The following is a 12,597-nucleotide window of genomic DNA, read 5'->3' on the forward strand; positions in this document are numbered from 1 at the left end:
TACTTGTGGTTATTTTGCCAGGTAAAAGTTTAGTAGAAGCTGAAAGTTTTTGAGCCATTAGCCTGTTCTAATTGATGCAGGTGAGGTCAGGTTTGTACTGTGCAATGTGGCATCCCTTGCTGCTAGCTCTCTCAGCTTGAGATACAGGGCTAGCAGAGCCTTGAAAAGGTTGGTTAACACAGACATGGAGAAAGGAAAAGACGATACAGGTATGAAGATTTTGTCATGGAGTGTAGGATTTTAATATTCTGCTTTACGACTGCGAGGGACTGCACTTGGGGGCAACCTTTTGTGTAGCTGCAAATTGCAAGCCCATTAGGAATGTAAAGAGTGTCTTTTAGCAGTAAAAATTAAGAACAATCAGTCATTTAGAGCTTATGTATGGGTAGGATTTTGGTCGCAGCTAATTGTACTTGCAGTGGATATCTGGCATTCAGTCTGATATTTTGATCCATATTGAAAATTTCCATCTTCATGCCGAAATTATTTAATGATCAGTTCATTTTTGCATAAAAAATAGGATATTCTAGGGATCTCAAAGGCGTGCTTCTTTGTGTGGTTTAGATCTGTAGAGGTTGCATTTGATCTTCTCCTCGTCTTTCCAGCGGTGATTTGCCCATTCTCAGGGAAGTTCAAATGCATCTAGTGCCGACGAATGTTATTCTATGACCCATTGGAACTTCTATGACTCATGATCAGCTGCATGTGTAATGTTCTGCATGTGGCATCCACGGTCAGATAAAAACCCATCAGAATGGATAAACTGCTAGATAGTGGGATCCCTATCCAAGCCAACATCTATGAAGTGCTCTCTGAAGTCTGGAATGAGAGTTTGCCAGGTTACTAAAGATGATCCCTCTTGCCTGCTAAAGATGCGTTTGATTTTTCATGTCAAATTCATACCATCTTAATGCCTACTAAAGACTCCTTTTATTTTTCATGTTAAAGTGAATCTCCAATCGCCTTGTATCAATTGAAACTAGCTTGAATTATTGATTATGTTATGCCCAGTTATGTCGTGACATACAAGTCAGCATAACCTGATTTTGCTAGAAGAAAGCTCTTACCTTGCCCCATTGGGCTGATGCTTGTATTTTCATTCATGCGGCTTCATCCCATTCCTAAACCTAAAGCAACGTGAAGGTTTTGGGATTTCAAAGACTGTCTTGTGGGCTTGGTGAATGGCTATGAACTCTTGTATGTAAGTCTTTTCAGTGAATGGGGTTGTTTGAAAGAGATGTTGGTAGGGTTGCTTTCGATGGATGCCATGTTTTGTTAGCAAGGACGACCATGTGATAGGGATGTATGCAAGATGATGGTCAAGGTTCATAATGTGATGATTTATGTTCGTTCAATTTATAGCCATTGAAAAAAGAGCTAATAAGGCCAAGTGAGCAGAAAAGATGCAAAAAAGTTGTCAAGAACTTCAAACGTGAACCAAATACAGGTGTAGGAGTCAGGGTAGGCTTGTCTTCCTTTTTAACTTGTTTAAATAATGTTATTTTTATCATCGAGAAACATGGCTTAAAAGAGAAAATAGGAAAGAAAAAAGAGGTAAAATTCAGTTCTTTTTGTTTCCTGTTTTAAAAAGGCTTGGCTTGACTTGGCTTTCACTACTTTTGACAAGCAACATGCATACATTTCAAAGTGCACACAAAGGGGTCTATTTTCATTTCCTTGCATAATTGCTCCTCTCTCTCTCTCTCTCTCTCTCTCTCTCTCTCTCTAAAATCACGTGCGCGCACACATGCACGCGCAAATGCATACATGTGAAAATATACATGCATGCGCATGCTTCACATACATGTACACATGCACTTGTACGTGTACATGTGTCTGTGTGCACATATGTTTCTTTAGATCCAAATGTGCTCGTAAGGATTGGAAAATTTAGGACAAACATCTATGGAAAGTTCTTGAGGATGAGAGATTCAAAGGAAAGCAATATACTTAGTTGTGTGAAATAGAAGGGTTTTTAAAGGCTTGTAGAAGGTGAGAAGCCCGAGGATAGGTGGGACCATAGTCGTTCAATGGGAGCGTGACACTAGTTGGTAGTCTAATAGGAAATAGGAATTTTTATGTCAAGGTTGCAAAAGGTGCGAAATATATTTGAGTAAGAGCACATGAACATGCTTGAACCACCTTGAAGGAGATAAGAAGAAAGTTTCTTGCACTATGGATTAATCCCACAAGACCCACACAGGACGTGAAATAAGAGGGGAAGCTCATGCAGGAGAGACCATACAACCAATCCTATCCAAGCATGCATCCATCAAGCAACCATAGATTCTAAAGAATAAGAGAGACAAGGGAAAAGGTAAGAGAGCTCACAAGTATTCTATTGCAAGGAAAATGATTGTCTTTTGCATAATGTCCTATATACGATTGGTTATACTAAAGGAAATTTGCCCCATCAGTAAAGCACAATATATTATTTTCTAATTCTCATATTTATGATTCAATTAGCACTCCTCCAAGACAAGTATGTAGGTGTTAATCTAGGGTAATTGCATGAATTTGCTCTCGTTAATTTTCCATGCGGTTGACATAAAAAAGTAGGGTCTAATAAGAGATGCCTACGTAAGGCATCTTATTTCCTCTAAAGAAATTATTAGCACAACTCAATAAGACATCCTATTTTCTCTTAACAAAAGAGGGGCACTATAAGGCAACATTTGTTATCAAAATTTAACATCTAGCTTTTAAAAATTACAGTGTTTTTTTCCTTGAGGTTGTTGCTACTATAAAGAATAAAAATTTGTGGACTTGGAGGTACTAAAAATCATTGGAATTACAAGAAAACTTATATAATCAACATGTGCAATACGTCCGGTAAAAGACAGACCTTGCAAGGCTACATTTTAACACATGAGGAAAATGTTAAGAATACGTATCAAATTAAAAAGATTCATAGCACATAAAATGAACAAGCCATGTGATTAGAAAAGTAGAGTATCTACATATGCATAAATTGTATATAAATCAAAGAAGTCATGAATTAAACGATGAGTACCTCATAAGTTGAGATAGAGCTTCAAGACCAACTTAGACTACTAAAGTTCATTGGAGTAAACTAAAGGAAGGGGTAGATAGTGAATCTAAAGAAGAAGTTCCAATGGCTTGGTACACGCTAAGACCACTAATTATCCATAAGAAGATGGAGAAATATAGAGGCATTACTCAAGTATCTCCAACACTTTAAGACCACATGCTCAATTGCCATGGATGAATTCAACACACTCGAGTGTAGCAAAAAGGAAGGAGATTATATGCAAAGGGATCTTCCAACAAGTTTGGTACGTACAATTTATGACAATTGTAACAAGGATTTTCTAGCCACCACATGGAATTCAAAGAATGGAAGAAGTGGGCTTTGAAACACTAGACTATTGTTTCCCAATGGCTATTTCAGAAGATTAACTAGATTATGGTGAACTTGATACAGATGATGAAGCCTCTTCCTCTCAACACCTAGGTTCAATAGTTGGAAGCATGTTCAATAAAATGAGAATGACCCACATGATGCAGTTGTAAAAGGCAACCAAGGAGTTGGTCACCCCATGATGCAAGGAGAGTTTAAGGTTAGTGGTGCCCAACCCTCCTAAGTTGCTACCAAAATGTAATGCTATTTGGTGTGTACCATCTAAAGCAGGAATTCCTCGCTCAAGAAGTCAAGAGGTTTTATTATAAAATTTACAATAGAGTGGAAAACCATGCTACATGACATTGCATGTAAAGAGCAAGAAGGCAGCCCACAGCTCCATATCTAGGGCCACAACACTCAAGTTTCATTTCAAGAGCCCTTTTCAAGAGCCCATAAAGCACTTGCAAACACCTAAAGAGCACCGGTTTTGCTACAAATTTTTCCTCAACCCAATCTAACACCAGTAGTTAACATGGCACAACAATTGGTTGGTATTACCTACAATGATAGCAACCCAATGCAACACTGGTAGTCAATGTTGCACAAAATATTGGGTAGTATTAGCTACAATGATAAGTGCACGGTAACAATAATTTATATCATATGTTGTTTCCTTGCATATGTAGTAAAACGATATACATCGCGAAAACCAACGCAATGTTTTGGGTGCAATGAAAGTTGTAGGATTGCTAAATTCTGGAATAAGGTGGAATTGCTTGTATAGAGCAAAAGAAGGTAGACCGTGGCTCCATATCAAGGGCCACAATGCTCTCAAGTTTGGCTTCATGGGCCCTTGGTGAGAGCCCATGAAGCTGTTCATGGGGTATTTTTGCAAGTATATTCATGGCTCCATATCAAGGGCCACAATGCTTCCCCACTTGTAAGTGCCTCCCTTGGCATTGATGTGTTGAGAAATACACACGCTACCATTGATCACAAAGAAATGGAGCCACATAAAGACAAGTAAGAAGATATTAATACGATGCCATCAAATGGCAGAAAATTTTAAAGGACTTAATTGCCCCCACACGAGTCTTAATGATAGTCACACAAATGATGGGGCTCGAAAAATGTGACATCAATTGCCAACATGCTTGCACACGTAAAGAGTAATCACCCCTATAATTGGGACGAGGACTACTTTTGCACAAGTAGCTAAACAACAAAGGTCTACAAGGTAAGTTATACAACCACATGGATACTCACCAAAGTATTGTAATACGTGGTTAATTGGGACCACCTGCCAGAGCTAGTGGAGTACATCAAACACTCCCTAAAAAAACATGCTAAAACTAGGGTACGTATGAGGCAGAGAAGAAGTCTCCTTTTCACAAGAAGCAAAGGATAGGATGAAGTAGGACCCATGAGGAGACCACACCACCAAGTCCTCTACCCACAGCACACACCATGACACCTGAGCTTTATAGTCTTGAAAGAGATGCTAAAAAGTGGGATTGCTAGACGTATGTGAAGCTTGTGTAATGACCAAGCAACGTTAACAACCATTTAAAAAAAGGTCACCTTTAGAACTAAGTATCCTCTTCATCTTGTCCATATTGATCTTTGTGGAAAGACTAATCACAGATTTGGGTGGTTCTTCCTAGTTCATATTGTTAACTGTCTGCTAAAACAACATGAAAATGTGGGTGGGTTGTTTGAATGATAAGGTTGAAGCCTTTGGAAAGTTTAATATTTGGCTCTAGTTGAGAATGAGACAAGAAGATAGTAAAATAAATCTCAAAATAATAAGGGTGGAGAGTTCCCTTCAATAAAATTCATAGCCTACTAGTGGAAAGGACATAATGAGCAAGTGCTACCTCACCAGCACTCACACACCCAAAGCAAAATGATGTTGCGAAACACAAGAATGGCACTATTGTGGAGATGGCTTGGAGTATGCTCGGGGGAAAGAAATTGGGAATTCCTCTATGCTTTCTAGGTCAAGGTAGTTAAAATTGTGGTGCACATTCTAAATAGGAGCTACACTAAAGTAGTCAAGGAGATGGTTGCCCTACATGCTACTATGGTAAGAAACCTTAAGTTGCGTATTTTTCAAAACTTTTGAACTTGACTATTTTATGCATGTTCCACACTCAAAACAAGACCAAGTGGGATTTAAAGTGCCACAAGTGCATCTTGTTGGGGTATAGTATGGAGTCAAATGGTGACACACTCTATGACCCTAAGATAAACTGGATCATCGTGGTGATCCGTGATGCGGTGTTCCAAGACTAGCCCATGAGGTGGAGGAGGAGGCTTCCTCCACTTATCAAATAGCAAGGAGATCGCTACCTAATATTGATAAGTGGAGGCTTCCTCCACTTATCAAATAGCAAGGAGATTGCTATTTGATAAGTGGAGGCTTCCTCCACTTATCAAATAGCAAGGAGATCGCTACCTAATATTCATACTCATAGAGCCACGCAAGCTTCTTCTTCAAAGGAAAAATGATGGGTACTTGCATCCATTCCATAGGAGGTGTAATCTAAGGTTGAAGATTTCAAACTTACTAAACCACAAAGGGCAAAGCCAATGCCCAAGTGCATAAAGTTGCTCTTAGATGGCAAGAATCTCTAGTGGCCATCCCCTAATGTGCCACACCCAAAGTTCACCAATCAAGATAATAGAGGAGAAATGAGGGCCCTAGCTAACATTGACAATTATGCACTCATGGTAGAGATGATGAGGGTTGAAGAGCTCACAAGTTTGGAGGAGGCACAAGTAGATCCAAACTTAGATGAATTTCATACAATGTATGACTCCATCATGAAGAACCATGCTTGGGACCATGTGATGCAACCACCAAAATGCAAGGTCATTAGCACCAACTGTGCGTTTAAATCCAAGTATGAATTGGAGAAGTATAAGTCCCAACTATTGGTAAAGGAATTTACATAGGTTGTCGAGAGATTAAACTTCCAAGAGAGACATTCATCCCACAACCAAATTGACCATAATTTACACAGTCTTGGACTTAGCCATACAAGAAGGGCCGATCATGCAAATGAATGTGAAATAAGCTTTTCTAAATGGACATCTCAAAGAGGATCTACATGTGACATAGCTACTAAGCTTTGTGATCCCTAGTTTAGAAAATAAACTTTGTAGACTTTGAAAGATGCTTTAAGGGTTGAAATAGGCCCCTCAAGCATGGTATGGATGGATCGGCAATTACTTTATATGTTTTCTCTAAGCATGGCATATACACGATCATTGTCCTTTATGTGGATGACCTCTCATGAGAGAAACCATGAAAACATTCTCTCATAGACAAAGAAATGCTGAGCGAAGAGATTTGAACTGAGAGAGCTTGGGCTTATGCATTTTTCCTTGAGATTAAAGTCTAGTAAGAGTCATTTTGTATTTTCAATTTTCATCATAAGTATAATGGTGAGATTATCAAGGTATTTGGCATGACTGAGTGTGGTGCAAGTCAATTAGCACCCCCATGGAAGTTGATGCAAAGCCATCTACAGAAGATGCTTCTCTAGTGGTGGATATGAAACAATAGAGGAGGCTTATGGGGAGTGTTATTTTCTATCAACAATTGGTGTATTAGGAGGGTTTAAGTCATGAGAGAAACACTAGAAGACATGGATAAATGCATTGAAATACATTCAAGGTACACAAGAACACAACATTACTTGCACTTCAAATCCTTGACCACAGTTTTGCGGACTGAGAGATGAGGCACAAAACTATGATAGCAAAAGGTTAGTGTTTGGTTACTATTTCTCTCTTAGATCTCTGATTATCTTGAGGATTAGTAAGATTAGTAATTTCTTCTATAAAGGCTAATTACAAAGTTGCATGCTTTGCTACATGTGAAGCGGTCTAGTTAAGAAGGAATTTGAAAGACATGGGAGTCTAGGAACACCAATGGAGCTACAATGCAAAAACTAGAGCTTCATGAAGATTGCAAGGAATGATGTATTCCATTATTGCACAAAGAAAATAAGATATATAACCACTTTGCTACATGTGAAGCGGTCTAGTTCAGGAGGACTTTGAAAGACCTGATGGGAGTCTAGAAACAACCAATGGAGCTACAATGGAGCTACAATGCTAAAATCTAGAGTTTCATGGAGATTGCAAGGAATGACATATTCCATGCTTGCACAAACAAAAGGAAGATTTATAACCACTTTGTGCATGAGTTTATTGTTCTAAGACATGAGAGTCTAGGAACAACAACCAATGGAGCTACAATGCAAAAACTAGAATTTCATGGACATTGCAAGGAATGATGTATTCCATGCTTGCACAAACAAAATTGAGATTGAAAGAAATTACATATTCCATACTTGCACAAAGAAAATTAAGATTTATAACCATTTTGTGCATGACTTGGTTATGGATGGAGAGTTCAAGATGGTCTAATGTTTGCACAATTGATAAATTGTGCAGACATGTTCACCAAGGCTATTTGGAGAGAGATTTTGTAGTGGCATCTTAATTAACTTGGCATTGGGCCAAAAAGATAGTTCACCTATGGGGAGAGGTGTTGAAATCAACACTCCACCAATGTCATCTTGACTACTCTACTTTGTAAGGCCCCCTTCATGAGTTTGAGGAGAAATTGCTTTGTGTACCAGTAACTTGGACACCTAGCAAAAAATGCTAATTTACACACTGAGGATGAGCCATATGTGGCCAAATAGTTAAGAAATGGCTTACGTAGGTTTGGCATCACATCAAATATGCTACATGCATGTTTGGGATGATATGCCCATATTGGACCACACTAAGGGTAGAGGTAGATCTTCTTGGGAAAGCATGCTCCTCAAGCTAGATGGGTCTAAAAATTGTGCCAAGATGTTAGGTCTTGTAAGAGCTTAATCAAGATTATGGACCATGATTAATGTCTAATGGAGATGTAATAAATTCTATAAAAAGGCACTCTATCTAATGGATCAAACACATGAAATTTTATGCTAAACCTCTTACCTTGTCTTTATACTTCATTTTTGTCATTAGCATTGTCATAGTGTTGATCTCTTTCTTGCATTTCTAACATGCTAACATGTTGATTCTAATCCATTTCTACACGCCCTAATCTTCTTTAGATGCAAATATCAAGTTAGTATCAGACCCATCACTCGTTGGATAGACTCGATTAGTAAATGATTAGTTTCCTTAATTAGATAGTATGCAGTTTTTCCCCTCTTTTGTTGCTAAGCTCCAAAATAATCAAGAATCAAGAGATCTTGGTTCATCTACTACAAGAAGGTATCATTTGGAGCTGGTACAACAACTCAAGGAGAGGTATAAGCCAACTAGTGTTCCATAAGAGCAATGTTTAATCAGAACAAGGTGCTCAAAGGAAAGGAGAGACCTTGCTTGTTCCAAATGAAACAAAGCCTTCAAAACACGTAAATAAGGGAATTCCTTCTCATTGTTAGGAAGAGTACACCCATGGCTTGCCATACCTTTCAAAATATAGTTGGCAAGCTAAGACCCAAGTTTGCTAGTAGACCTTTTAAGATACACTTGCCATCATGGATATGATTGTGTCTAGCCTAAAGCAAGTCATAATTCATGGTCCTTCAGAACAAGCTGATGTATAAACATGTTCATATTAGGGTCTAGCACTAGCACTCTCAAGAAAACAAAGTAAATGTGCTTGCACGCTAAATATCCCTTCTTCTTTAACAACCTCCCTTAGAAATCTAGGCAAGACCATGATGGCATGTTGTTGATTGTGACCTCGTAAGTTGTTTCATTTGTTGAACCACCCCCTTCCCTTGAATCAAAAAAATCTCATGCTCATCAAGCCTGAAAACCCTCTCCTCCAAAATGTGTACATCCAAAGCTCTCAATACTTTGATTAGTTGCCTATGAGATTTTTGACTTGTATTATGTATGACATGGTGAAATGGTTGAATAATGCAGTTGTGGCTGTTGTATCTTATTCGGTGTGGTGTGTCTCTTTCTTGCTCATTTTCTTCCATACTTGTCTCTAATTTGAATCCTACTTATGTTAGCATATCCACCTCGGCTTGTCTTAGTGATGTCCCTTCGTCCCCTTTGGAATTACCGTAGGGGTGGGAGTGATGTTGTATCATACATCATCATGGGTGCAAGTGGTATTACAAAATCACATCATCTCCACTGTGGATAACCATACGGTTCACAACACGACTCTTTGCTTTTGTTCTTCATATTTCCCAAAAATCTTTATTGACTTTTCTCTCTTCTCATCAAAATCTCCAATCAATATAAATGAAGGCTCCCCCCCTTTGCAAATAGTCACATTGAAATTGCAAGTGAAGATAGTGATGAGGAGGACACATCTCTAAAAGAAGGGGACGACTCCACAAAAACACCAGTGAGCAAGGTTGTGGATGTTTCTAGGGATGAAGAAACATAGTTTTGTGCACCTAGGGCTATTGGGACTAGTGGAGGAGGAACCCATCATATGCACCTATCGTAACATATAATTGTAGCATCATACTGCATATGTATCTTCATTCAGCCTCCACTCCAACCTCCGGCATATTAGGAAAGATGTTGAAGAGGGTGGATAGGGTCACACAAGTTGACCAGGGAATACAATGGTGATTGTGTATTTGAACTACCACCACGAGGCATCAATCAGAGAATGGAAGGTATGGAACTCAAGTATGATGGTCACCATGGATTAAGCCTGTCAAATGACTCAGGTGGCCTTTAAATGAATAGTCCGAATTAGTCACTGTGCATGGGTGTTTGAATGCTGTAATCAAAATTATGGTCCCAGACACTGGCTCTTTATCCTTCCCCATGTTTCCTGTTTCTCATCTAAACAAAAATTTAAACTTGGTTTAATGGTAAAGATACTTCTATAATAAGCTCCCATTAAGAGTGAGACTCCTGCTTGCACTTTGTATGCTTGATGTTAGGTGTATTGAGGCATATTTATTCCTGGTATTATGAAAACGAGATATGTCTCGCTTGCCATAATTGTGGTTGTGGGGAATGCTTGTTGGTCATGGTCTTCTTATGGATAAACGTAGCGCAAGGTTGACACTAAATGCTTAAAACATTGTGGCATCAGACATGATTTGACCGCGCTTCCTCTATATGAGCGCGCGAACCTTGAGATTCCTAGTCCTTCTCTCTCCTTCACTGGGGCTTCACTTGAAGATAAGGTAGGTTAATGCATTCTTTTATATTTCATGGCGATGTGTTTACAAATCTAGTTGGTTAATCCAAAGCTCGAAGGACCATGGCGGCTCATGTTTCCAGGGATTTTGTTGTTCCCCCAGTCACGTCTATGTTTTGTTAGCTCATTTCTTCCCAAAGCTCCTTACTTAAGGTGGATCCGAAGAAGTCTAGCCTTCTTAATTGAAGCACTCTACTGAGTGCTAGTCATTTTGCTAGAATCAAAGGCTTGGTGGGTTTGAGGAAGTGTTGTATGGAGTGCTACAGTCGACTATATTATCGTTTACAATAATTAGTCTAGATTGAGTTCAAAGGTTCCTAGTACTTTAGGTGCAGGCCTAAAAATGGTTTCATACACTTTTTTGTTGTTGCTAGGCTCACGTATCTTGGTTCGCGTGTCTATAAGCTCACCTCTACAAGTCCACGTATCCAAGGTCATGCTTCTAGACTCACATTTGCACGCTCATGTGTCTAGGTTCATGCACTAAAGTTCATTCTACAGGCTTACGTGTTCAAGCTCACTCCTTTTTTTATATGAACTTGATCCATGCACTTTTCTCTTATGAAATAAGCCTACATGGGGCACAAACTTCTAGAAAATGGGCTTAAGACAAGATTGGTGATTGTACTTTAATTTCCTAATAATTATGAAGGACAAGAATTTTTCTTAGAATTTATAGCTAGTACAGATTGTATGATGGAGAAGTCTTCCAAGTACATGAGAAAGTATGTTCGTACGAGTAGTAATAATTGGTTAGTATAATGTTAGACTCACGTCTCTAGGCTCATGTTTGCTGTCTAAGCTCACGATTCACATGTTTAGGCTCATGTCTCATGTGTCGAGGTCATGGCTCACGTGCCCAGGCTCACGTCTGCAAGCTTACATATCTAAACTCGCGTCTTTTTACGGGACTATGGCTCACGTCCCTAACTCGAGAGCTGATTTGACCCGTTTTTTTTAATGATTTTTGAGTTTTTTTTTGGACTTAATAGCATGTGATTTATGATCCTAATCCTAATTATAACAATTGTTATACAAGTAATTACATATTTTTTAATTTTATTTTCATGGATTTTCATACTTCTAGGTTACCACTTCAAACAATGCATGAAAAAATACGAAAATATATAAAATGTATGAACACAATGGACTATCTCTCTAATCCACCCTAATGGAGCTTAATGCTCATGATTTTAGAGTGGATTCCATATTTAATCACACTTACTAAGCTATTCCTTCGCTCAAAGCAACAAAATATAAACATCTTGGGCTACAGTTTAATGCAAATCACCAATATGAACCAATATTTTACCCTTCCAATAGATAAAACTAGAATGCCTTAATACAAATAAACTTCAAGTCAAAATCAAACATAATAACTAAACTCATTCAATGAATCCAAAATCGTATGTTTTTCAGAGCGTGACCGCAACAAGAGATGGTCGTTCGTGATGATTCTCTCTCACAAAAGGCATAGAGTGAAGGGGAAGCTAATGCAAGAAGACAACTTACAACCAAACCTATCTAGCATCATGATTCCATCTAGCAAGCAAGATTCAATGGCATGCAAGTAAACAAGAAAAGGGAAGAGGAGATCTCATAAGTAAACTATTGTAAGGGAATCATTGTCTTTTGCTTATTGTCAAAAATGACTTCTATACAAGTGACTAGTTTTCACACTAGACTGGCCAAGCTTAAAAAATTGTATGGTCTCTATTACTGCTTAAGCAAGTATGTATACAGAGTCTGTAGAATTTTCTTATTTGATGTTAAGAATAAGGTAATGCTACTTTATATGTTCTAGCGCCATAAGATAAGTGCCCATTCGAGTGGGTAAGATGACAAAGTAGCTTACGGTAGGTCAACTAAGTGAAACCACGTTAACGTAATGGGGCGAGTGAAACCATGTTAACAAGAGGTGGCATGCTTGACATGTTATTGAGGTCTCTCTCTCTTTATGCACCATATCTTCTAGCAACATAGTAAATGGACTGGTTAACCTAATGGAGGTGGCATGCTTGACATGTTA

At 38.6% G+C, this 12,597-nt stretch overlaps 1 protein-coding gene across 1 annotated transcript in view; it reads left to right on the top strand.

The window, feature by feature from the left end:
* LOC147625598 (uncharacterized) overlaps positions 1-473 on the top strand; it is a 36,138-nt gene extending 35,665 nt beyond the window's left edge. Inside the window, exon 7 of the mRNA XM_086817115.1 lies at positions 81-473. Within this exon, the coding sequence (XP_086673241.1) occupies positions 81-84 (4 nt within the window). The 3' untranslated portion in view covers positions 85-473. The remainder of the gene's footprint in view (positions 1-80) is intronic.
* The last annotated feature ends 12,124 nt before the right edge of the window (positions 474-12,597 follow it).

The sequence above is a fragment of the Cibotium barometz genome, chromosome 23, assembly GCF_041138505.1.
Source record: "Cibotium barometz isolate CiBa-2024 chromosome 23, ASM4113850v1, whole genome shotgun sequence".
NCBI lineage: Eukaryota > Viridiplantae > Streptophyta > Polypodiopsida > Cyatheales > Cibotiaceae > Cibotium > Cibotium barometz.